The sequence below is a fragment of the Sturnus vulgaris genome, chromosome 22 (assembly GCF_052056855.1).
Source record: "Sturnus vulgaris isolate bStuVul1 chromosome 22, bStuVul1.hap1, whole genome shotgun sequence".
Taxonomy (NCBI): Eukaryota; Metazoa; Chordata; class Aves; order Passeriformes; family Sturnidae; genus Sturnus; species Sturnus vulgaris.
Window position 1 is genome coordinate 829779 of NC_142264.1, and position 26690 is coordinate 856468.

A 26690-nucleotide genomic window follows, 5' to 3' on the forward strand; every position below is an offset into this window, starting at 1 on the left:
GAGCCCCAGCTCCACCCAGTCCTCACTTCCATCAGCTGCTCAAAGTGCAGCAGCAGCTGTTCCTGCTGAGAGGTGATTTTGGAAGCAGCAGTGCCACCTCATTGTGGCACAACTCCCTGTGAGTGGCCTTGGCACACCCATCTTTACCCTGGGCAAAGGTGGGGTTTGGGTCATGCTTTAAAAGTCAATTTTAAATAGCTATAGCATCCCAGGGGAGATAACCAGAACTATAAAAAGAAAGAAATCAAGATTAGGGGTTTGATCCAAAATGTATTGCACCACAAATTTCATAGTGTTTCATCATACAATCCATATTTACAGCATAGAAGGAAAGAAATCCAATGGTGATAGAAAGGATTATGTATAACCACTGTTCTGAGACAAGGGAAAGTGCATTAGCTTTTTAATACATGTATACACACCAGTCTTGCTCTGATACCTAATGAAAATTCAACACTTAAGAACTAGTTTATGGTAAGTTGATCCTGTATGAGCTTTGGGATCTGAAACTGAAGTTGTTAGTGAATATATAACCTAAGATTTTACTTTGTCACTCCATTCCAGGCTGCCTGTCCTGCTTTCCTTACTGTTCAGCAGTAACCTTTGAAGCCAGGATCAGCATAAACCCAGTAGTCATTCAGCAGAGAGGAGTGGGAGTGAGGAAGTCTTGACCCCTGGTCCCACAGAAACAGGGCAGGGCAAAGGAGTGTTAGAAAGGAAAAGATCTCAGATAATAAAATCTTCCCAGAACCAACAGGGTTATTCCACCCTGCTGTATTTCAATAGAAACAATTGAAATAAATGTACTTTTTGATTGTCTATCTTCACAGTAGAGCAGGGCTGAACCCTTCCATGCTCTATCCTGTCTGGAAGTGCCATGAATCTGGTTACTAAAGGCGGTTTGGACAAGATTTAGTGTATCAAAAAAATCTGTTGGTTTTCTTAACTTCAGACAAATCCAACCTGGCTCTAAGCTGAGCAGCATCACCTGTGCCCAGTAGCAGCTCCTGGGAGTACCTGTGTCTGGGGTGGGGCTGAGACCAGCAGGGTCTGGAGCCTCTGGATCTCCACTGGAGAAAGCTTGAATTATCCTGAATATATTTAACAGAAGTATGAACTTCCTTGTAAGAGAATTCTCAGAACTGCAGCATGCTGACTGAATTCCATACACATGAAGATTTTTGGAAATAAGTCTCAGTTTTCAGAAGTCAGACTTAATGCTGCTTCTCATTTGGACCCAGATTTTGCAGTAGTGTTAATAACTGGGCAGAATTGTGCTTCCAAGGAGAAGTGCCACCTTGGTCCCCTTTCCTTCTTGTATAAGGAAAACAAGCTGCTGGAACCACGATTTGTTCACTAAGAGTTGAATTTTGCCCTCAAACCCCTCATGAGCAGCATTTCTTTTACCATAATAGTCAGGGATAACATAACAGTTTTTAAGCATCAGTATTTGAAGTACAGAAAACCACAACCAAAGAGGCAGATCCTGGTTATAAGAATTTGTTGCTAGCAGACTTGGAAGAAAAAAAAAAAAAAGAATCAAAGTGTTTAGTACCAGCATTCTTCACCCTTTGTCACTAGATTTTTATTTTTCTTTTTTTTTTTTAATAAAAGGTATTTTTCAGTGTGGATTTACAATACCTGGAACTCAGCTTTAAAAATTTAAAATTGTTTCCTACCCCTTTTCCCACTGCTAACAACCTATGGAACAGGCTAATGGATTAGTTTTAAAGGCGACTGAGGATTAGGTACTATAATTAAGACCATTTTAAATATTATTTTTCTTTAAGAAAAATAAAATCAGACAACTCTAAAGTTGTGCTCTCAAATTAAATAATCATCAACATGCAGCCTTGAGGACTGCAGGCCAGGATAAATGCACCTTAAATTACACAGTGATATGAAAAAATGCCAACCATTAGTTATGTCAGTATTAGAAGGCAAGGCAGAGTTCTTTTTTGGTTAAAGCTCCTGCTCCTGTCCTGTGAAAGGCTTTGCAAACCATCCCCCTCTCAACACTGTTCTGCCAACACATTTTTCATTGCTGGCTTCCCACAGCCAGACAAGCAGCTTTTCTGTGCCCAGAGTCACTGGACTCCAGCACCCTGGAACAGCAGCTGGAATGACCATCCCAAGAGACTGAACTGGCAGCCCTGCTGTCAGCGAGGTCCTCAGAGCCCTCTGGTGCCAGGAACCCAGGAGGGATGAGCACAAGGAGCTGCTCCCATCACAGACACCGAGGTGGTCCCTGACTCCAGCCCAGAGCTGTTCCAGTCTGTAGTGAAAATGTCTCCTTGCACAGTATTAGTTTTGTAAACAGAGCCAGAAGTTCTTGTACAAAATACTGCAATGACAGTGATTAAGACACACCTGGAGCAGTGTGTTCAGCATTCTTTTCACAGAAAGAAGTGCCTGGATACTGCCTGCCACCTTCAGGTTCCCTTAAGGCCACAGAGTCCTTGGGCTCGAGATGGATGGCCGGATGCTGCCTTTGGGAGATGGCTTTGAGCCAAACCAGGACATCTAGGGCACAACAGCACAACACACATCACACAGGGTTTGCACTCTTAAGATGTGAAAAAGAAAGAATATGGTACACAGCCATGTTCTCATCATCTGATGGAAAGGCCTATTTATACATCAGAATGCTGCAGACTCCAGACTGGAGAAGTGGAGGCAGCTTCACACAATCAAATCTGGAAGGAACAGCACCCACTTCCCACAGGTGAAAATGACTGAGGATTATACTTACATATATTCCTTTAAAATAATTTCAAATTAGAACTCTACAGTCATTTAAACACGGTGCCTTTAGTCAGTGTAGCATTACAATGTTCCCTGAACCACATGGTGAGGAAATCTTCATCTGCAGACTGAACATCCCAACTCCCTGGGTGGGCAGGGATGATGCAGGACTGGAGCTGAGGCAGCACTCACTGTTGAACATTCCCTAACCACTACACAGCCAAGGCCATGGAAAGGAGATCTTGGTGTCTGAGCCCAATGTCAAAATGACAAACCCAGAATTAGGCTCCTGCTGTTAAACACTGACTGTGTTTGGGCAAGGAGCTTCCAGCTTCTCCCCACAGATCAAGTCCACTGGGCAAAGCTGTGCTCTAACTCTTCTGAGCACCAGAAAGCTGCTGTTTCCCTCACTGAAATGGACAATTCCTGGCATGCATGCATGTGATCAGCTAGCATTTTAATAATAATTTGCATTTATTATTGTAGCTAACATTTGGAAAAAAGACACTTTTCCTAATCTCTCAGCATCTAAGAATTTTCATTGTCTCCTGGGAATCCCACTAGAGACTACACATGGCACAGAACCCTTACCTTGTACTCCAGAGTTTCTTTGAGCATGTTTTCTTCCTCTTGTGAAAAATTCAGTAACACAGACACAGCTTTAATGAGATGGAATGCCTGAAAGAAACCACAGAGTTGTGTTGCTCAGGATGCTCTTGGGCTCTACACTCAGGACTATGGTGCAGCACAGAGGTCTGTGGGTCTGTCACAGACTTCAGCAGACCGGCAGCCTCCCATTATTCCCAGTTTCAGTGGACTAGGATGGCCTGTATCTTACTTCTGTGTTTCCTGGCTTTCTGTTCTTCAACAATTGTTTTGGAGAAAGAAGACAAGTGGGAGCCTGGTTATTCAGAGTAGAGAAGCAGCCTGGCCCTGCTTTGAAAAGTGGTTTAAACCAGCATGATACCATGAAATTGTACAGTTATTTTTTTACCTTATCCACTGACTTGCAATTAAGTGCTTTGTTAGAATGACTTTTTAACTTTAACACAACATGTGAAGAACAGGAAGGAACTCCAAATGCACAAGGAATTACCTCTGGCAAACCAATAGCTAGTGATTTAGTAGTTTATTTGGTTTTTTCCTCTTTCTTAAATGTACAGCCATTCTAATTTCATACTCCATATGCTTTCAGAGCAGTGCAGTGGGAATCTCTTGTAGATGCAGATCTCTAACACCCAGATGTAACTACCTCCTAAAAACATGTAGTTCATAGTAGTCTGTACTTCCAAACACGTTGCTGTCAGCTATTGTTTTTTATTACCCCGACTGTACACTTTTTAATTGTAAAATTATGGAATTGGCATAAAGTGTCCTTAGGAAGTGACAGGTGGCAATTTCTAGAGAAAGACAGAGGTAGAAAGAGAAGGTAAGTGGCACCTTTACCTCAGATTCCCTGCAGGACATGAACTTTAGTACAACGTGTTTAAGGTACTCAAAGTTTATCTCCCTCGAGTCGTTCAAGTCAGAGTTGTTGGTGACAGTCACAGAAGCATTAGGCACTTCAGAATTTGCACGTAGCTCAGGTACCTCACTGTCAGGCCTTATTTTCTACAAAAAAAAACACAGAAGAAAAAGAGAAGTACATTGCAGATGCTGTTAGCTTGACACTGGGAGGGGTCTGGGTTTAGGATATCTACAGAGGGTTGTACCCACAGGTGGGAACACACTGGGATTAAACAGCTCCTCATCCTTCATTGGGTCACAGCAGGGAAGTGTCTCCAGCCCTCCCTACACTCCAGGACAGGAGCTGGTTGATGTCAGTGTTCTGTGTACATTACCCAAACCAGCATGGAACTGGCTCCATGGTGGAAACTATTCCTTGGTCCTTTTTTCCTATCATTAACCTGCTCTGAGCCTTTCAAGCATGGGCTTTCTTCAGAATAATTTTCAACATCAGAGCAAAAATAACAATTTTTAAACCTCTGTTAATTTTTTTAAATAGATTTTTTTTTTTCTTGGAGAGATAAACCATGGCAGTGGGATGAAAGGGGAGTTAGCAGTCAAGCTTTTGGAATGACAATGCAAGTACCTGCCAGCAAGTGCCATCTGAAGAGACTGAAAACACACAACCCTTACCAGCTCTTTCTGGAGAGTTTTCTTGAGTTCTGCCATTCTTTGCTGAAGCTGCTTTATCATCTGTAAGCACAAAGGAGAGTTTAACACAGTATTCCTTGTCAGGACCCCCAGGTATCTGGAAAAAGGATGTATCCAGGACTGAATGAAATAATAATTATCAACACTGACAGCTATGAAGAAGCAACCTAAAATCCTAGGCTTGCCAGCTGCACACAGCAGCAGGCATGTGACAGGACACTTGGGCTTTCATGTGACAGCACTGTGGAACTGATCTGAACAAAAGGGCTCTGCAAGAACGCTGTAAATAATATCATTTGGTGCATCTTTCTGCCAAAATACATCAGGATTCATGCAGCTCTTGCTGCAGTTTTTATTCATAGCTGGTAGATACCTGTGCAATCCAGAGAAAAGCATTTACCCACAGAGGACTGGATTCAAATTGGACAGGTCTGTCCTTTAAAGGCTGCAGCATGGGCAGCACCAATTACTTGGCTTCCTAATTAAAAGGGGAAAGACTAAATGCTATTTCTGTTCACCTTGTTTTTCTCAGCAATTTGCTGTTCCAGCTCTCTGTTATCCTTCTGAAGTTGAATAACATCTGCAGCTGCCACTTCTCCGTTCTGTTCCACCACAGAGTTTTCTGGAGAAGGGAAATGCTCATTGTTCAAGGCCCTCGTTGACTCCTCCAGTTCTAAAACCTATAAAAATAAACAGTAGAGAGATACCATGTCATTTGCAGCCCAAGAACACTCCCAGGGAGAAAGCCAGACTTCTTTTTGGTTGTCCAGGCAGGACAGAACTGGGGGGCTCCTGCACACCTCCCTCTTTTCCCAGGAAGTCTGACTGAATGGATTTGCAACTGCACTCACATTTTTCTCTTGCTCTCTGGCCAACAGGCACTCCTGTACCTGCAGCTTCAGCTCATCAATTTCTTTTCTTGCTGTTTCCTCTTTCTCCACTGCTTGGCTCTGACTTGCTTCTATGTCCAACTGTAACTGATGCACCTGCAGCAAGGCAGCTTCATGGTCTGGGAAAGGAGAGACCTGCTTAGTAACAGTGTTGCACATCAGGTGGGAATTTCTAATCCATTTTGTCTGTCATGAAGACAGAAAGCCAGGGGAGAGACAGAAAGACAGAAGAGAGACTGTCCAATTGATAGTGAACAATAAACCATTTTGAAAATTCCAAGATATTAACTATGGAAGAGAAATCTAGAAAAATTACAATCTACCAGGCAAGGCCAGAACTAGAGACTGTACTTCAAGTTGTCTGGGATACAGTAGGCTCATTTGGTCTAACCTTGACTGAGTTGGTTCAGTTCTTCCTTCTGTTTTAGCAGCAGATCACATTTTTCATCAATCAGCTGGTCTTTCTCCTTTATTAGGGCATTCAGATGTGAAACCTTCAAAGCAGAAAAACAATGAACAGAAGTCATTAAAGATATAGAACAGGAAGAGGGTGTTGAAAGATCCAACATCCTTCAGAGGCTCAGCAGGCATCACCTCCACAATGCTGCCCTGAGTAACAAGCACTGAAGTTAACACTGGAGAGCTAAACCCCACTTGGCTTCTGTGCCACCATCAGATTGTCACAGCCAGCAAGTGTCAGCTGCAAAATTCCCAGAGCAAAACAGGAGATGGCCTTCAACCCTTTCTACACAGGTCTGGCCCAGCAAGCACAGATCTACAGCAGTCCCAGAAGAATAAAGAAACCATTCCTACTTTAAGTAAACACAAGCTCACATTATCCACAATTTTGGTATAGGAAGAACAAAACAAAACTACCTAGAACTGACATTTGGGGCTGGATACAAACTCCACCCTACGAGGAAATGTACAATTTTACAACTGCTGTGCTCTGGAGGAGTCTAGATGTGACACAGGCACTGAACTGAAATCACCAGAACAAAAGGTGCCAGATGTCAGAGGCTCCCCTTGGCTGGTGCACTGAGACAGCAACACCTCACAGATTACAGGGCTCTGAAACAGTCTCAGGTTTACTGAGACAACCACTGCTGTCTCACATGCTGTGGATATGAAATCCAAACCTAGTCTGCTCTTTGAAAGGTTGGGATATCTCAAATGCATTTTAAAACAGTTATTATTAACCAACCTGCTGTTGTAATTCCTCTCTCTGTTTCCGTGTTTCTTCCAATGCTTTGGCAATTTCCACACTGACAGTTTCTCTGCTGCTCATCTCATTCTGCAAACCACAAGTAACTGAGAGGTTATGTGAGACAACTAAATCAAGTCAGTCTCTCATCTTTAACCCCAAATCTATTAGGACTACATTTATGAGTGTTCTGATACACTACAATTTCCAAATGAGTTAGGTTCGTTTTACTGACTGCTGCTCTCTGCGTATGCAAGAGCAACACAGAACTGATGTAAGAACCCCAACAAACCCAATGCTTACAAGATCTTTCAGCTTGAAGTCTCTATTACAAAGAAGTAGCTCCTTGCTACAACAGATCTTTATTCCAACTGTGCATCCAGGAGTAGCTATGGAAAAAATTTCAACCATCTAAAATTACAGTCAAAATTGGATAAACTGTAAGCACTCAATAATTTAAGTTTTTAACATTATGGTTTCAACACTGTGAGTGGAATCTTGTGCCACACCATTCTGTATTCACCACTGCTAACAGAATTTCCAAGCTCTTCACATCCCTGACAAAATGGGGATGTATTATTTCTGCCTGATTTAGGCAGACCCAAGCATTCTGGTTCAGAAACGGATCAGCCCTTTGTAATGCTTCTCAAACACATTTCTGCTGAGTACCAGAGATGACTGACAGCTCCAAGTACCTGCACCCTGAACACAACAGGTCTCCAAGCACTGAATGTGCTGTTCACTGTTCCCCAGCCTCAGCTCTGGCCCAAGACAATGCCAGTACTCAGTTCAGCCCTTACCTTTAGCCTGTTCAGTTCAGACTCTTGTTGTTTTAAAGAATTCTCATAGCCTTCTTTGCTTCCCTTGAGGTTTTCATTTTCCTCTTCCAGTTGGCTCTGTAAAAGTGTTTAAATACGAAGTACAATTATTCTAATGTTTTGTTTAAAAAATTAAATACATCTAATGCTTTGCTCATATTTAGTTCCTCAAAGTAGATATCTTCTGTTATAATGCCAGGAGTGCTGAATAAGAACATTCAGACAACAAGCAAGCTCTACAAGCAGTGTTAAATCATGTGAAGACTCTCACAACCCACCAGACAGTTTCTGTACTTACAATCCTGTGCTGAGTTGTTGTTTTATCCAATTCCCAAGCTTTTTCAAGGGCAGCAATCTGAGACTCCAGCTCAGTAACCTTCTGACCATACTGATGTTTCTCACTTAAAATCTGTTGCTGCAGTTGATTTCTTTCGTCCTCTAGATCAGTTTGCTGAAGAGAAATAAAGAAAACAACATTAATAAAATGGTATTTGACATCACTCTGACAAGATCAGACAACATTCCATGAGACACTCTCAAACTGAGGAACATTATTCATTTGGCAGCAGTGTCATGTACTCACAGACTGGAGTTCAGGAGACCAACAGCAAGAAAACAAACACTTGAATAACAAAACAGAGAAGTGATTGTCTCTGGGGATGCTGAAGACTGATCTGTTACGGGTCAGTAAAACATGCAGGATACTCACCAGCTTCTGGATCTTCAGATCCTGGTCAGCAGCTGCTTCTTTACTCTTTTTCAATGTTTCTGTTGCAATCTGTAGTTTCTCTTCCAGTTCTTTATTCTGAAATTACACCATGAATTAAATTCCTTATCCACTGGCATCTATGTTACTAAAAATGTTTGCATAATACAGAGTGGCCCAGGAGGGGAAGGTAAATGTTAAATCCCTGAAATCAGAGATCAAAGAGACTGCCTATCTGAACATGCTAGTTTTAGAAATTCTTCACCACAGCACTGCCCCAGCAATGCTTGCACTTGAGTTATTTGTTTCTTAGTACAGGGAGGATCTGAACAAAACCTCTACCTTCACCTCTAGGCCCTCCTCCACCCATGAAGAGGGGAGATGCCCAGAGACACTGATCAATTATTCTCCTTTCAAGACTAAAGGTGACTAAATGTGCAATCTCACCTTTGGCTGGGAGTGCAGTGAGGGGAGGAGGAATAGGGCATAGAGGATTAGAAGAGTGGGAATCTGTGGTGAAATTAAAACCTGCTCACCTGTGTTTCCAAGCGGGTCACAGCCTCACTGTGCCGTGTCCTGTCTGTCAGTACCTGCTGCCTGCTCTCCTCCAGCCTCTGCTCAAGAGCAGCTTTCTGAAGATTACATTGAGGTGAAGAACACGAGGAAGGACGGACAAAGACATAAGATGGGAGGGGGTAATTAAAATTTTCCTTTTTATTTTATTAATAAGGTCAAAATAAAATGGGACAGAATGCTTTAATATTTCTAGATGAACTTTACACAGCCTTGAGTTTACTAAGCCAAGTCCTTTTGTCACAGCAACACTGAGGTGATGTGACTGTAGGCACCCTGACCAGGAAAGAGCAAACATCCCCTCGTCTCCCCAGGACCCAGCTGGGAAACACTGCTCCAGGCTAACTCTGAACAGGAGCATCAGTGCTAGAGAAAGAGATCAAGAAGCAATGACAGAAAGGGGATTAACCACAGCAAAGTCTCTGTTTTCAGCTGTTGTTTTGCACTTCTGAGGCTGAGGTTTTCAGCATGCAACATTCTGTTTGCACACCTATGTGCAAACAGTTCCCCTCCCTGCCCCACTGCCTTGCCAAAGAACAAGGAAAAGCATTCACTGTTCTTATAAGGATGAATTAGAAAAACTCCCAAATTGTTCCACCTCCCTTGGGGAGGCCAAAAAGCTGCTCTCTTCCTTCTAAGCAGTCAGATGCTGTGCCCAAACAGACAATGCAGAAAGGCCAACACAGACATCTGTGCAGGATCTACACAAACAGGCTCAGTGTAGCCACCCACACATTCTGCCCAGCACAGACAGTGTGCCAAAACACACTGACAGCACAAACGTGGCTGTATGACATCAGCAGCTTTCTTTCCATGGGTGAGAAGTAATGTATGATTTAAAAAACCCAAAACAAACAACTCACTAATACTGTACTTCTAAGCAGCCTTTAATTGTGTAATTACCTCTTTAAGCAGCTCCTGCACATGTTCATCTCCTGAGAGATTTCTTTCTAGCTTTTTTTCCAAGGAAGACACCTTTTCCTGCAGCTCTTCAGTAAGTTTATCTCTCTCAGCAAATTCAAAAGTCATCTGTGAGAATGAGAAATCACAGAATCTTTTTCGTAATGAAGCTTTCAGCTAATCTGTTGTGGTTTGACTTTTGGAAATGCCAGTAGAAAGGGAAGTCCTATTTGATATGACAAGATGATCCTGGAACACTTTCTGGACATTAAACTTCCAACTGCACAAAGGTGTACGTTACCCAAAGGTACACCTTTACACCAGCAACAGCATGTGCACCTGAAAGCATCTCACCTTTTGCTTCTGTTGCTCATATTCCACCTTCAGAGATTCATGCTCCACTTTTAACATTTCCAGTCTCTTCTCACAACCAGAACCAGCCACTCGAGCCTAAACATTTTGAGAAATTACTTACTTTGAAACTTAAATTTCCAACACCACATAACTGATATCTAATCTAACTTCTGCAGACATGGAGCTCTTTGAATCAAATCTCACTTGGCTCAAACTTACATTTTGCAAGTCTACAGAAAGCTGCTGAATGACAGTTTGTAGCTCTTGTTCTCTTAACTCCAGAGCAGTGATCTTATTTTCTGCATTTGTCTCAGCTGTCATTAGTTCATCTCTTCACAGAAAGAGAATAAAAACAAGTGACATATGGTTCCAGAAAAATAATCTTTAGCAGATAATTCTGCTGCTTATGAAAATGGACTAAGCATCAACAAAATTTTGTCCTAACACCAGCCACCATAATCAATCACTGCTTGATTATACATTTTCTAAAAAACATGACAGTTAAGCATTCAAACTATGAAAAAAGGAAGTAATTTACAAAAAAAAGTATTACTATAATTGGCTTGGCATTTACATCCCCATAGCCACAGCAGAGGCAAAAATTCAGTCAACTCACTACATATATAAACTCTTCCAAAGAGACAGAACTGAGCATGAAGTAAAAACACAGGGGAAACACATCCACTGCTCCTGTGAAATCCTCAGCTCCATACCTCCTCGCCTGCAGCTCCAGGAGCTGCTGCTGCAAGTCCTGGAGATCCTTGCTCAGGCCCGAGGCCTCACTCCTCGCCTGCTGCAGCTCCGCCTTGGCCTGCGTCAGCTCCTGAGCGCGCGCCTCCAGCTCCTGCTCTGCTCTGCTCAGACACTCTTCCTTTTTCAAAAGCTGAATATTAGAAGATTGTCTTTGGTATTACAGGTGACCAGTAACACTGATAAACCTTTCCATTGAAACTTTTCTGTTTTACTAATCTGTGGGCTGAACTGAGAAAATAAACTATGTAATATTGTGTTCAGTACCTACTGCTAGGATTTTGACATTAACCAAATCCGTGTACAAGCATAAAGGCTGAAAAAATGAATGCTGGGCTACCACTAACTTAATATCCCAGTAAAAATTTTAGGAAATAAAACGTTTAAAATATTCTTACCATGTGTTTAACTTTGGCAATTTCCTGCTGCTGAAAGCCCTCCAGTTCATCGATTTCATCTCGTTTTTGGAAAAGATTCAAACTCTGCTCCCTCATCTCTTGTAACTGTGTTTGAAGCATTTTTTTTTCCTGATAAATGAACAGAACCAGAGGAAATCAAAGGATATCTGCATGCTTATACCAAGTTAATGGAAGTTTAGGTTAACTCTCTGGGAAAGAAATCCTGTCTTGCAGCCATACAGCTCCTGATGGTGCTCCACACAAAACTAGAAATTCTTTCAGATTCAGGTCATTGTGCAAATTACCAAACTTCAAAAAAAAACATTAAAAGAAATCTGAATTCATTACAATGCCACCAATGACCATGTAAACTGAATTCTTAAAAACGGACATTGTTCCACCTTACAGGACAACTTTCCCATCACAACCCATTGTTCTTTACTTCCCTGCTGAAAAATAAAACCAGAAGGACCTCCCCAAGCATTTGGGCTGGTAACAAAAAGCAAAAGCTTCTCCCACTGAACAAAGACCAAACAATAAAAAGGGCTGAACAGAGTCAGCTCTGACAGAATTGGAAGTGTGCAGGATAGTGTTTGCAAATACAAATAGAGACACACTACACACCCCCGAGAAAAACATTCAAGGTTAATTACCTTTTCAACTTGAGCAAGTATTTCCATCCACTCCTGAACAAGAAAGAAAGAAAAGAGAAAAAAGATATCAAAATCTATTTGTAGACTTTCAAGGACAGCAATTATGGTTAAAAAAAATAATTTTGTATTGTATTGTTAGCAGATACTAAGCTTTGGTAATGATTAAAAAAATAATCAGCAGCAGTACAGTAACAGCCAGTGCTTGAATAGATAAAGGCTGTCATTTATGCTACCTGAATACATAAGCTTTATGCAACTAAAATAAATGTGACAACAGGCCTACTGCCATTGAATCTTATCCAAGCACAAGCTTAACCTTTCATTAGGAGTTTTTGTGGGCTCTTGTTAAAACCAGTTGGAACAGTCTGAGCAGTGACAAGTCCTGCACCATTCCTGGCACTGAGCTCAGCTCCCTCCTTCCCTCAGCGCTGGCACGCTCACACAAAATGCTGAACAATTATTTTAATTAATGCTGAACAATTATTTTAATTAATGGCAACACCTGCTTAAAACATCAGGATCATGAGAGTCAAAAGTCCTGCTCAGGCTCTCTTACCTTGTCTTTTTTTCCCAAGGCCAAAGCCATTCCTTCAGCCATCTTGGCTCGACTGGCCTGATGAGCTTCATTCTGCTCCTGAAACTTCCTCATGGAGGCTATCAACAGAGAACCACCAGCTATATTAAGAACTCCTCTTTTAAAATTGCTTCTCACTTTTCTGTAAGTTATTTATAACTTTAAAGAGCTTTTTCTGCAAATAATTAGCCCCATCTTGACTGTAGCACCAGCGCTGTGCTACTCATTCCCTCACGCTGCTTGCACACTGGCCAAGAGCCAAAGCTAACAGCAGACAGGAATACTGCTCCTTGCTGGATTACAACAAAGCTGAGGGTTTCCAAAAGGTCTCTCCTGAATGTTAGCCCCAAATTTGGCAGAAGGAGTACAATAGCAACTTTGTTCAACGCACTGCTGCTGCTTCTTATGCTGTAAATAAGGTAACAACTCGTGTTCTAATTGCTCACAGTACAGAGGTGCACAGTTTGAAAGGAAGTCATTAGCACACCTGTACACCAAACCTTTTTCCTTCCAACCACAGCAATTGTCAACTTAACTGAACAAAAAGGGAAAAAAGAAAAATACATACAATCCTGATGCTTTTCTAATGCATTTTCAAGCTTCTCTTTCATCTTCTGCAGATTTCGGATCTGATCAGCATAATCTTGTGTGAGGAAGGAGAAGAACAGACCAGGAATGGACAGACATTGGGGAAGGACATTTTTAGGGTAACACAAAAAGAAAAAATTAAAAAAAAAAAAGGAGAAAAAAAAAAGAAAAAAAGATGAGTGGCAAATGACAATGATTTTCTCAATCAGAAAATCATTCCTGCTGAGGAAAACTTGGGTGACCACAACAATGAACACAGCAAATAGTTCTGTACTGTCCACAGGGTTGGCACAAACAGAAGGGCCTGTCCTAGGGGTGTCAGTCACACAGACAAGAGCAGAACCAGAGAATGAACAACTGTTCCTCCCTTTTTAATTCATCCAGAACAGTGACATATTTAACTCTGTTCAGAAAAGATGTCTGGCACGGGAGGGTGCAAGGAAGGGTTAATTCATGGCCATTGCATCCATTTGCTCGTTGTTCCAGTAAGATGCTGTTTGAAACATGGGACAGAAAGTTATCCCAGCTGTTCCAAGGAATCACATAAATGTATTGTTGAAATCAGCAAAGACCCAGTGGCCTTCATAAAAAATTAATGATCCTGGATTCTCCCTTGTTGTCAATCAACAGGGCTGCTACAAATCAATTTTCAAAAGACCCTAACCCCATATATTTTTAATAAATTAAACCATGTAAATTCAAAGGAAAACTTTTCCTAATGTAACAAATTTTATATGAATCACGGCACATACCAGATAACTTCACCTCCAGTTTTCTTATTTGTTCATTTCTTCTCAACAACTGGGATGAAAGATCCTCTCTGGAACTGCTTCCATCAGAAGCCTTGGGAGAAGAGCAACATTCTGTAACTTACAAATTTAGAAAAAGTGACTCTGCCATACATTAAGTCTGGGATGATAACCACTCTCCTGCCTAGGAATAGCACTTGTTTTCCACATAGAGGGGAAAATTGTACTAGCACAGCAGAATGTGTAAAAACTGCTGAAGGAGAAAACCAGTAAGGGCTTAATAGTGCCAAGGCTGCCTGTTCCCCAGAGCACAAGGCTTGGGAAGGAGCTGGGGCTGGGAACTGTTTGTCCAAACTGTCACTGAGGAGATGGAGGAAGGGAATGACTGAGGGGGAGGAAATCAGGCTCTACAGCACAGGCACCAGGAAAGATCAAAGAGAGAGCCACAAAAATCAAAGTAATTAGAAAAGAAGCAGTAATGCTTTTCAGGCGGGATAAACTCACTGAAGCCCTGATGCAGCAATCTGTCCACACAAGATCTGCTGCATAACTGACTTATGAGTCGTCTGGTTTTTGCTCCATAAAAATCAATAGCAAGAGCAGTTAAATGAATATTGATAAAACAATTAATTCTTGGAGGTTTTCTAAAAATCACTCAAGACTTCAGGCACTACCATTATTTGTTTTCTGTTCTACAAACTTGCAAGATGGTAAACAGAATTTCTACATGAGAATTTCCTAAGTGCTAGAGAAAAACAAACTCAGAAAAACACAAGACTAATATATTTTCACTATAAAATGTATTTAAACATTAGGAGCTCCAACTTCATGCTTAACAGGACTGAAATTTCAGCTGAGCTTAAAAAAAATATTCAAAGCTCAACTGTATAAATAACTTCTTCACTCTGCAGACAGCAGAGACTTGCTGCTGGCTCTGCAGTGGGTCCTGCTGGCTCCAGCAGTGGGGTGACAGTGCCTTAATCCAGGCTTTCAAAAATGTGACAGTCAGCCATCCAGGGCAGAGGTGCCAGAGCATTCCAGGGCTTCATTTAACCCATACGCTCCTGCAATTTTACCACTTGTTTAAACAATGTTTTATAATGAAAGAGAGGAACTAGTTTTAGTACAACAATACTGCACAGGTTTTCAGCAGAGACATACACAATGTCTCAGGTAGGAAGAGTACCAGGAAACCAAGAGATAAAATGAAAATTGGCCAGCATCTAGCTGGCTTTTCTAATGACAGAGAAGCTGTGGCTGTGCTGTCCCTGGAAGTGTTCCAGGCCAGGTGGGGCAGGACTTGCAGCAACCTGGCCTAGTTGAAGGTGTCACTGTCCATGGAGGAGGTGGATGAGCTTGGAGGTCACCTCCAACCCAAACCATTCTAGGATTCTATACTTCAGTAATTAATTTTACTAACACGTATTTTACACATAATTACAGCTTTATTCAATATTTTATATCTATTTATCAATGTTTTGTATTGAAACAGTATTTAATTCACTCAAGCTAATGATACATTAATGCATTAAGAGATACACTTACAAAGACACCACAGCACCTATTCAAATCACACACTAGACTTAAAATGGTTGACCGCAAAACTGTAATAAATATACTGTCAGAGAACTAAGATTTCAAAGCAAGGTGTAACTCACAAAGTCGTCCCCGGAGTCTGCTCCCACAGACGTGATCGATTCCTTACTGACAGACCTGGGGATGCGGGCGGCTCCTCCGGGCCTGGGAGCAACCGCTGCCTCCTCTGCGATCTTCTTCTTCAATTTGGCAAACATTTTACTGCTCTACAGCCCTGGAATATCCAAGTCCTTTGGAAAGCCACGACGTTTAATACACTGACACTCTTGTCTAAAGCTTCCCAATGCTGAGACTTAATTCTGAGCCTCATACACTGCTTTACTGCATTTCTAGTGTCATTAAAGCCCTCAAGGCCTGGCAGTATCTGCAAATCAAACAGAAATGAGTTCCACACTAAAAAAAAATCCCACCGGCATGAATCATTTAAAGGTAACAGAAAACCTTCTAACATCACATCTGTTACAACACGTTAAAAAATCGGGTCTCGCGGAGCAGAATCCGTTAAAGTCCCAAACCAATGGCCCCAAACGGCGGCGGGCCCGGGGAGCGGGCGGGTCCCCTCAGCCCGGCCCGCACCCACACGCGAGGGAGGCCCGGCCCGGTCCGGCCCGGCCCACGGAGCTGCTCTGCCCGGAGGCACCGAGGGCCCGGCACCGCCGCTCCCCGGCCCCAAAGCCCTCTGCTCTCCCGCTCCTCCGTCCCCCGCTCCTCACCGCCCATGCCCGGCCGGGCCCCGCCGGTCCCGCGGCCGCCGCCGCTTCTCGGACACCGCCGACCCGGAAGCGCCGCGCGGGCCGGAAACGGCGCCGGTCCCGCTCCGCCCTCCGCTCCCCACTCCTCCCTCAGCTCCTCCCTCAGCTCCGCCCTCCGCTCCCCGCTCCTCCCTCAGCTCCGCCCCCCGGTCCCGCTCCACCCTCCGCTCCTCGCTCCTGCTCCGCCTCCCGGTCCCTTCCGTCCCTCAGCCCCGCTCCGCCCTCCGGTCCCGCTCCTCCCTCAGCTCTCCGCTGCTGCTCCGCCCTCAGTCCCGCTCCTCCCTCAGCTCTCCGCTCCTGCTCCGCCCTCAGCTCCGCCCCCGGTCCCGCTCCTCCCTCAGCGCCCCGCTCCGCCTCCCGGCCCTTTCCGTCCCTCACCCCGCTCCTGCCGCTGTCCCAGCCCGGAGCGGACTATGCGGCTCGGTACGAGCGTTTATCACAGTTTATTGACAGCACAGTCCGCCGGCGGGGCCGGGGCGGCCGGGACAGGGACAGCGAACGGCTCGGACACGGCACAACCGCGAACACCGGGCGGGAGCGGCCCCGGCGCGGCACGGACAAAAGCGAACGGAAATCTCTCCAAAGTCTCTGGAAAGGCGGTGGCGAGCAGGACGCGGGGCTGGCTCGGTCTGTGGTATCGGCCCGGTACCGCAGCGGCTGTGTCCCGGTCCATGGCGGCTTTCGCTTCTCCCCGCAGTGTCCAGCAGTAACACAAACACGCTTCTTCCCGAACAACAGCACAGTCGCTTCTGGCAGCACACTGCTTTGGCGACTACAGATCCCTTGCAAAAAAAAGTCCATTTGCTCCAAAAAAAGTTTATTTATATATCTCTATATATTTTAAGGAAAATATCCGTTTTTACCAAAATACGATATACAGGCACACAGCTGTAAAATAACTTTAAACCAATTCACTATAAAATTACTTTTGGTAATAAATAATTTGATTCTCAGAGAGGCAAAACTCTCCCTGTACCTCTGCAGCTGGGCTGCCCGAGGCACGGTCCCTCTGCATTTCCAGAACGCTCCCAAAAACTCCCACCTGCTCTCCCCTCATCCTTCTCGCTGGGCCTTGCCCAGGGCAGAAGCAACTTGTGCTTTTCAGCCTGCATGAGGCAGAATCCTGCTCCCAACAAACCAGTTCAATGGCAGAATGGTAATAAACACGTGCCAAAAGCCATCTGTGAAGTCGGGGGGCAGATGCTCCCGGCAGGGTTTATTCTGGAAGGAGCAGTTGCTGGGACTGGGCTGGTGAGATTTTATTCTGTTCTGGGGCTCCTGCAGGCCAGCAAGCTGTGCTGGGTCTGCTCCCGACAGCAATGAAACCAGGGACAAAATATCTACGTGTGCATCTGGGATCTGGGCAGAATTCAGACACAGTCCTTAACCCCAAGAAGGGTCAGACTCAGAAATCCTGAACTAACTCTCCTCAGTCTTGGCAGAGTAATGGTTTAGACAGGAAACAAAAAGTGGCTGTCACTCCTATATCTAAAGCAGTTACGTGTGTCCTCAGCTCTATTGAGCAGATCTCTATTGATCTTCAAAGCACCTGAATACATTTGGTCACAGAACAGTATTGCTCTAAAAGTCTGATGTTACAAATGTCAGAGAGCCCCTTCAGGAGTGTATCGTCTGCTCTGGAGAGCTTTGCCCCAGCTGCTGTGTCCAGTCTGACCTTATGAGGCACACAGAGCAGTTTTCAGCTCTCTGTATTAAATTGTTTCCCTTGTTCATATAACTGTTCCTGCCTGCAGAGCTCCCTCAGCCCCAGAGCAGCCACAGCCACCACAGACCAGCTCCCAACATCACCAGGACTGAGTGAGGCTGCACCACTGAGCTGCACTTGGACACTTACTGAGGAATCAAACACAGGCAAAGCTCTTACAAAAGAAACCTCAAGACAAAACAGTTGTTCAGACAGATTCTGAGATTTTTAGCTTTGGGAAGGAGCAGACTTGCAGCACAGCATGGTTACAGGACACGGGAGGCAGTGAGGCAAGGGAGGTTCTTCCTAACTCATGCCAGGGATGGGCTGTGGAACAGCACTTCCATCCCATCCTTAGGGGAGAAGCCTGACCAGAGCTACTCAAATTGTAGCTTTTGAAGATGATTAATTGAAGCCAAATTTCCTGTTGCCCTGATCTGTTTCCTATGATCCTTTAAAGACATCTCTGCAATCTCCCTGGAGAACAGTCTTGAGGGGTTATTCAGTCATGACTTGACAGACATTATTTTGTCTGAACTACTCAAAGAGAGAGACATCCTGAAACTTCTCAAGAAAGCACTCCAGGGAGCAAGTCCTGTTTGCACAGCTCATGGAAGTTAGTGCTCCATTTAGCTGGTGCACAAAGCAAAATGACACATCACATCCCAAGAGGAATTAAAAACCAGAGCATTAAAGACTCATAACCCTGCATTGCCCTATCACTGTTATTTTGAGAAGTCAAAGGGGGAAAAAAGGCAACAGCAGTAACTTTGGCAAGATGTTCCAAAGCCAGTTTGAGCAGGAGCACAAACCTACTGTGGGAGCAGGATTCATCTGAGCACACCACATGCAGGGAGTAGGGAGCCAGGCAGGAGCAGTCCTGTAAGGACACAGCTGGTCCAGTTCACCTTGTCCTCTCAATGTATTACATGCAGAATTTATCCCTTTAATTTGGCATTGCCTGGTGCTGGCAAGTCTTCTCCGCTAATAAGCAATAAAGATACATGGAGAAAGGGAGAGCGAGACAAGAGGGAAGGCATCAGGCCTGAGAAGAAAAGGATTTGTTCTCTTCTCACTTAAAAATGGTTCAGTCTTTGCTTCGCTTCCACACTGAGGACTGTGAGATACAGAAACCAGATTTTCTTCAGTACACACAAGCATACACCGAGAGGTACCTACGACCATAGCACAGAGCACACAGTAGCACAAGTTTAGAATGACTTAGTTTAAACAAGACAAGCTTTTACTTGGAGGGGGAAATATCAACATTTTCATCTTGAATGCAGTTCTTTGGGTGGGAAAGAAGGGGCTGGCTCAAAATCCAAGACCAGACACTTATCCTAGCTACAGCTAGAGCAGACAGAGGCTATGAGCCCCCTGCTTCCACAGTACAATTCCATACGCCTCCCAACACAACAGGAGTGAAATCTTTATCTTTGAACATCCCAGCACTGGACCTTCTAAAAAAGATCAGCAGGTAAGAGGAGAATTAGGAACCTCAAGAATTAATTTTTGACTTGGACAGTCATTGCTGCTAAGTTCAACTTCTGAACTAATTTTCAAGGCCTATATTCTCCTCCTACATTCCAGCTTCTTCAGGGCGTTTTGTATTTTAAAAAGTGCATTCTTCTCTGATGAGATCTACCTTGGCAAAAAGCAAACAGAACTTCCTCGAAGGGCTGCAAATGGTAGAAGCCTCTCAGGTCACAAGCAAGGACTCCCCACTTCAGCCTGGCTAAATGAAGGTGAGGACCACACCAAGGCTTTCCCAGTCAGTTCACAAGCAATGTCCCAGAGGTTCACCAGCCCACACGAGTGGAATTATCATCATCATCATCACTCCTCTGCTTGGAAACAGCATACTCTTTTCTTTTCCACAGAGATGGAACCAAAATAAGAATAGCTTCATCAAAGCAAAAGCTAAAGCAAAGCAAAAGCATTTGGTTGGAAGGCAGTGAGCTGGGGAAAACTCAATTCCCTTTTTCATGCAAGCTGAACACTGCTGGTAGAGGAACAGCAACAGAAAACCTGCCTCTCACTTGCTGCTGCATTAAAGGCTTCCTGCATCTTTAGCCTCCAGACACAATCCCACGTTTTAGCAACTGGGAGCCTCCTACCAGGCAGAAAGGCAGGGATCAGCTTCACAGGAAATACATGGATCTTATCACTGTAATACATACAGGGGTACCAGTTCCCCTGGCTAACTAAGGGCTCCTGTACCTGGAATCAGTTATCAATTACTTCAAGGTCCAAGGGTAAGTCCCTGGAAACAGCAAATTACAGTGGCAGAAGAGCCATAACCTTTAGTACAACCATAAATGATCTGCAGCACCTTTTGGAATCCACCCAACATGGTGTATGTGTGTATATATAAATTTTGTATATAGACATTGTAGTGGTTCATTCTTTTTAATACATATACAAGTACCTATACATATATACATATTTACAATTTACACCAGCCAGTAGATGTATGTGTACTGTACATACACACACAAACACCGAGCACACACATGCACACACACAAACACACACTCCTCAGAACAGACTCCACAGCCTGGGAAATGAAATCCTGCCAGAGTCCAAAGAGCAGCACCAAGGGGGAGTCTCAATGTACCAGCTTCAAGACTGCTTAGGACAAACACAAGCATTCACAGGATTTTGTACACTTGGGAAATAAAGAATGGATGGTGCAAGCTTCAGCCCAGCTACAAAGAACCTTCATGCAAACTCCCTAGCTACACTGCAGCTGTTCCACACTGTGCTCCCTCAGCAGAATGATCCACTGGTGCTGTTGTGGCTGACCAGGTCACACCCCGAGTGTGATCTGCAACCAGGATTGCCATGACACCATGGCAGTCACCAAGTTCTGCACTGTTTCCACCCAAGCACAGAGGCATGGCTGGGGTTCAACAAAGAGCACTGACTGGACTTGTCCTCTCACTTCTTTTCTAGCCTTTGGAACAGTGACAATTGGCTTTTCCATTTAATAAAGTATCTCCATTCCTTCATCCTTGCTCTCTCTCCCTGCCAGGAGCTTCCAGAGCTCCTCTAGCTCTGCAGAGCAGGCAGTGCAGCCCCAGGTGAGCCAGCCAGCACTCTCCCCAGCAGCCACAAGAGCCTCCTCCACCCAGCCCCTTCCCAAAGGCCACTGTGCTCCTGCACACACCCAGGCTGAGCTCTTGGGCTGGGGAGCCAAAGGTGCTGCCACAGGTTCAGCCCCTCCTGGTTCCAGGGCAGGGCTGGGTCATGAGGGGACATGCAAAACATCCAGAGGGTCACAGCAGCTCCCACTTGGTTTCACCTGACAGGGGAACATCAGCACCTCTCCTGGGGCTGTGGCACAGCAGGGTCAGACACACGAGTGACAGCAGGGGCTGGCACAGCACTGTCACATCAGCAATAACTGGGACATCCCCCCTGCTCCTGCCAGGGAGTGCTCGTGCTGTGGGAGCCACACATTCCATCCACACACGGCCAGGAGGGGCAGCACCTGCTGGAAATGCTGCAATTTCTAAACAGTCCCTCCAACTGCAGGATGCCCCCTCCTCCTGTGACAGGGTGCCACACATGACAGTGAGAGCTGGGGGCTGACTTTCAGGGTTTGCAGTTTGTTCACCTATTGACCACCTGCCCAGCCAGGTCCTTGGCCAGCAGCACACGGTTCAGACAGAAAACTGCTGTGCCAAACTTACAGGGAGCATGAAGTATCTTTACAATTTCACTTCAAAGCACTGCTCCAAATGCAACTTAATTGTCCACAGTTTTGTCTCCTCACTTGCCTAAGACTGAAAAAATATATTTGTTATGAAGGAATCTGTGTTATTGCTATTGTTGGTTTGCACTGTGTGGTTCCATCTTTACCATTTCAAATCCAAACTCTTTGGGGATAAAATATTGGTTTTTTTCTGTTGATTTTTTTTTCTTTCCAATTTCTTAAAATTGTATAAAAATAAAGGATTTCCACAAATGTGGGCTAAAGGTAACCAATAATACTTCTATGTTAGGATCAGCTGTTGGAAATGTGGTTGACAGCCACAAGACCAGAAATAAACCTCTAGTGATTCTTTAGTTTAACATTTAAAAGACATGAAAACTTCTGCTTATAAAATTGACCCCATACAGAATGGAACAGCTCAACTAACAGCTGTTTATTATTACTTTTTAAAATAATGGTCCTAAATTTAAAAATAAAATCAAGTACTTCCTTTTATGATTTTCACATTATAAAACTGCACCATTCAAAATCTGTGGCCAGGGAATCCCCTTTGCAGTAAGACAGTTTCTTTTAATAGTCATCGAGTGTGTTTTCCAGGAAAACATTCCTAACATCCAGTATGGAAGCCAGCTCCAAAATGTGCTTTTGGAGGTGAGGGTTCTCCACCGTTTCATCTCTTGGCAGCTGAGGATAAGATTCAGGATAATTTCGAGTCTCCTGCTAGATGACAGTGAAAACAAAGAATCAGACACTCATTTCTTTCACACCCTCTAGGAAGAAGACTGCAAGAGGCCAATTTCACCTTAATCTATTCAGTATGCCACAGAGACAGAAAATAATCTAGAATTTTCAGTTTTCTCTTTCCATTGACTCAGAGATGGTCACAGTGGCAATACACAAATGCCTGTTCATCTCAGACAGTTATTGGTATGTTTATTGAGGCTTTGCAGAAAAAATATAAAACCACTAAAAGAGACAAAAAAATATTCACCTGTACTTACCTACTAGGCTGGAGTTAATTTCTTGAAATTACAGACATGTAAGCATCTCCAGTGGGAGATTCATCTCATCCTAAAACAAATATCTAAGACACTGGGGGCAAATCTCTCCCCACTAACACAGACCTGCTTCTTTTCCCTGGTATCAGAGCAGCCCAGGTAGCTGTCTTAGCCTTGGAGAGCTGCTGGATGTCTGCAGCTCCACAACTGAATGCTGCACCTTTCAATGCTCCAGTCCCACTTTTCCCTGCAGTATTTAAAATGGAGCAGGCAGTTTATATGCCAACACTCACATAAAATGGTGCAGATCCAGAGCAGACTTCTCTGTTGGCACAGCTTTAACCAACAGAGAGACAAAATACCATCTTCCTATTTAGTGTATTCATTTACACTTCAAAGACCTTTCAAAACCCATTCACATGAAAATGTTCCAGGAATCATGACCCATTCCTCCCCACTTCCTCTTGTATTCTTGTTCTATACCTTTTTGGTTGTGTAGAAATAATAATCTTAAGTTATAAAGAGGGATTTTTCTAGCAGAGAAGGCTATCCAGAGTGCCATAACTGAACTGGAGTGTGCCTGCTGTGTTAGGTGCAGGACTGAGGCTCCTGCAAGCCAAAGGCTTCGTGCCTTTGGAGAGACAAGCTGCAGGGACAGCATGTGAGCATCAGTCACCTTTCTGAGGTCCCTTGGACCCTCCCACCTGAGCCAGGACAGTTCTGGGGCTCCCACAAAGGCACAGACATCCCTGCATACCCGGAAGATTTTGTGCATCCTCATAGTAGCCGAACAGAAGATAAATCTTGTGAGAAGCAAGCGAAGAAATTCATCCCCAAAAAACTGAAGAAAGGACTGATCTGTGCAGAAGGCAAAGAAAGCTCAGTTTAGAAAGGCTCAAACCCTCCCAAAAAGGCTCAGCTGGGCCTGGCCAGGCCGTACCTATGGATCTGGAGTGGGTCAGCAGCTGGGCAATGTCCCGGTTGATTTTTCTGAGGTAATCCTGACACTTCTCCCACAACCCTCGGCGCATGCTTGATAATCCAGAGACAAACAGGAATGCCATTAACGGATTGTTCAGAAAGAGTGTGAAGAGGCTACCCCGCTGAGACTGATCTAAAAGGAAAAATAAATCAATAGACAAAGGGATACATTTGGCACATGAAACAGAAAATGTCCCTGCCACACAAGGAAGTCGCTCACCCGCTAAATTCCCTCACAGAGAGGCAGTCCTGTGTGTCAGCTGCACCTTCTCTCTGCAGACCAGCGACTGCCACTGAAGGCCTGCTGGAGATGGGCACTGACACCAGGACACCTCCACTGACTCTGCTCCCTTCCTGGGGGCAATAAAGCTGCTCAGAGCTGTGAGAACCACCATCACCCCACGCTGGGCTGCCACCTCCTCAGCCTCCTTGTAGGAGGGAGAGCCTTTGCTCCCAGCTCTTGTTGGAGCCATCTGTGGAAATGTCATCAGCATTGGAACAAATTATCTACCAATACAACAGCTAAACTTTATCATACTACTTCAGGGACTGGTAACCTGATTTAGGGTTACACAGCAGTGAGAAGCTGTCTTTTCCTGAGGAATCTAAGTTCTGTTTGGCACAGACACAGGATGCAACTGCAGCTTGTTGGGAAATGCAATACTGCACATACCTTGTAATGCTTTTGGATATGCTGTTGGAGAAAGCAAGCACACCAATGGCTGTCCAAATAAGTTTGTGAAATTCTGTAACAGATAAGAATTTTGAAGTATTGATGGTCACTTTGCTTGCCTTGAATATTCAGCAAGTCAAGGGTACAAATCATATTAATGACAGAAGACACTAATGCCCCTCACACAGCACAGCATTGGCAATGAGCCTGGCAAGTTCACTTACTCAGAGATCACAGCACAGAAGGAATATAACCAATTACATTTTAAAGGAATTACAATTCTCTCATTTCATTGCTACTGATGGCAGACACTAATTTCATGGAAATTGGCTTTCAGTAGTAACACATTACTTGAAAATAAAAAAATCATGTTCTGCAGTAAAAGTGAGAGCAATTGGGTTTAGCATCTTCCCTCAACACCAACTGAACTGCCCAGTCAAAAACATTTCTTTCCCCTTTTCTTTCTAGCAGGAAGAGCTAGGTCTGATGAAACAGGAGAGCCCAGAGAAAAGATTTAAAGTAAGCTTCCTTTAAAGCAAGTGTGTCTCAACCTTAACATCTGCTGTACTGAACCCTCATTTTACAACTCTCATTTCATGCCCCTTTCACCAGCACCTTAAATGTTTCCAGTGTCCAATTGCACAAGAATTTCTCCAGAACCTGAAACACCACCACTGACCACTTTCAGCAATATTTACCCAATAACAGTCCTACTGTGTATCTGTCTGGTGGTAAACAATTATCACAAAGGGAAAAAAGCTAAAAATTATGCACAAAACCTCATTAGCTCTCACCAGAACAGCTTTTTTAAAACTCAAGGCTTGCAAAACTACAGAAAATGTGATTGTCTGCATCCTTTCAGAGCACAGAATCAAACCTGCCTCCAGAGCAAGAGTGCCACACACATCTGCAGATTAGATTCTTAAAACTGCAGTTTACAAGTGTAAGACATACACCACCACAAGCATTTGCCTGTATAGAATCCTCAAAAAGTTAATTTTTTAATTCCTTTTAGCCTCTGCATAATTCAACTGAATTTTCCTTTCCAGGCAGTATATTTCAGTTATATTAGTTTTACAGAATTAATTTGATCTAAATCTGCTAAATACTAGAGACAGAAACCTGGTCTAATCAAAATAAAACATTTCCTATCTCTGACAGAATGCTGAGTAGAGCTAAAAACCCTTCTAGTTCATTAGGAGCCCAGGGAAGACTGATAATGCTGGATACTAAGGTTTGGTCTCTAAGGAAGAAAGAAAAATAACTCCCTTGCAGACATTAACAACAGGCCAGCCCAGGAAATGGTGAAAAAGTTCAGGAGTCACTGCAGACACTGCTGGAATGAATTGTACACACACTGGCAAGGTTTGACCTTCTGCAGTAACTCGAATCCTGAGCAGACTGACATGTTTAATTAATTCCATCGTGTGTCACTCAGGCACAGACCAAAGCAGCCACGCCAGCAGTGAGACTGCAGTGTCCCTGCAGTCCAACAGCCACGAGCACCCCTGGGTCACCTGTGGCTCTCAGGCACTGGCTGGGAGCACTCTGGACTCTGTCCCAGCACAGGTTAAGCCAGGAAAACCTGCCCTGCAATCCAGATGTTGACAGGAGGTCTAGATATGGAATGCCCTACCCTTCAGTGCATGGAGAACTCCAAAAAGGATAAACTCCAGCTTGTTTCAAAATTGACTGGTTTTTTTACTCCAGTGTTCAAGTTTTCCAAGAGAAGTGCTGCTGACTTTTACAATGCATGTCATGTACACCTTCCAAGAAAGAGCTGTCCATCTTCCAAAAGAAGTCACTTCACATTTAAGCTTTGCTAAGCCAAGTATTTATACCATACCACTGACAAAGGCCTTGCTTTCTCACTGGCTGGAGGTTTTGGTTTGGTTTTAAGACTTTGCATTTTACCATGATCCTAGACAACCACGGCTACAGGAAGATATTGATTTAAAAATATTATTTCATCCACATATGCAGTGGTAACCTTACAAGAACACACAGACAGCTATATTTAAATTGAAGTGTTAAAAAAAAAAATCACGGCTTTCAGTAGATCTGCTCGATTTGCAGTTATCTTCCACTTTCAGCTAAATATACAGGGGAGGAAGCTGTTCAAGTGCCGCTGATTTGACAAACTGGCAAGTCACTTCCTGGCAGGACTTACTTTCAGTCATCACCATTTAAGTCCTCCAGAAAGAAGGA

General features: G+C 43.9%; 2 protein-coding genes across 22 annotated transcripts in view; both read right to left on the reverse strand.

The window, feature by feature from the left end:
- Nucleotides 1–250: 250 nt before the first annotated feature.
- On the reverse strand, nt 251–16482 carry GOLGA1 (golgin A1). 4 transcript variants are annotated; one of them, XM_088177598.1, is made up of 23 exons: nt 16369–16482; nt 15718–16019; nt 14063–14153; nt 13291–13365; nt 12705–12802; nt 12149–12181; nt 11496–11624; nt 11061–11230; nt 10567–10678; nt 10348–10443; nt 9997–10122; nt 9057–9152; nt 8524–8619; nt 8113–8265; nt 7797–7892; nt 6997–7086; nt 6184–6286; nt 5754–5911; nt 5421–5582; nt 4885–4944; nt 4192–4356; nt 3337–3423; nt 251–2523 (listed from the first exon to the last, which is right to left on the reverse strand). In XM_088177598.1, exons 2-23 carry the CDS (start codon nt 15850–15852, stop codon nt 2443–2445), a joined length of 2412 nt encoding a protein of 803 aa, XP_088033724.1. In that variant the 5' UTR covers nt 15853–16019; nt 16369–16482; the 3' UTR covers nt 251–2442. The 4 variants fall into 4 exon arrangements, with proteins under 4 accessions (XP_088033724.1, XP_014735529.1, XP_088033725.1 ...); XM_014880043.2 differs by lacking the exon at nt 16369–16482 and having other exon boundaries at nt 11061–11218; nt 15718–16202; XM_088177599.1 differs by lacking the exons at nt 13291–13365; nt 16369–16482 and having other exon boundaries at nt 15718–16202.
- Nucleotides 16483–17207: 725 nt separating this feature from the next.
- The window catches only part of SCAI (suppressor of cancer cell invasion), a 37130-nt gene continuing 27647 nt past the window's right edge, over nt 17208–26690 (reverse strand). For 10 of the 18 annotated variants that reach the window (XM_088177605.1, XM_088177608.1, XM_088177602.1 and 7 more), the window contains 3 exons: nt 24483–24555; nt 23769–23942; nt 22375–23686 (listed from right to left, as the gene is read on the reverse strand). In XM_088177605.1, the coding sequence (XP_088033731.1) occupies nt 23244–23686; nt 23769–23942; nt 24483–24555 (690 nt within the window). In that variant the 3' untranslated portion in view covers nt 22375–23243. Of the gene's footprint in view, nt 23687–23768; nt 23943–24482; nt 24556–26690 lie in introns of those variants that run through there. The other 8 variants (XM_088177617.1, XM_088177615.1, XM_088177616.1 and 5 more) reach the window with 3 other exon arrangements.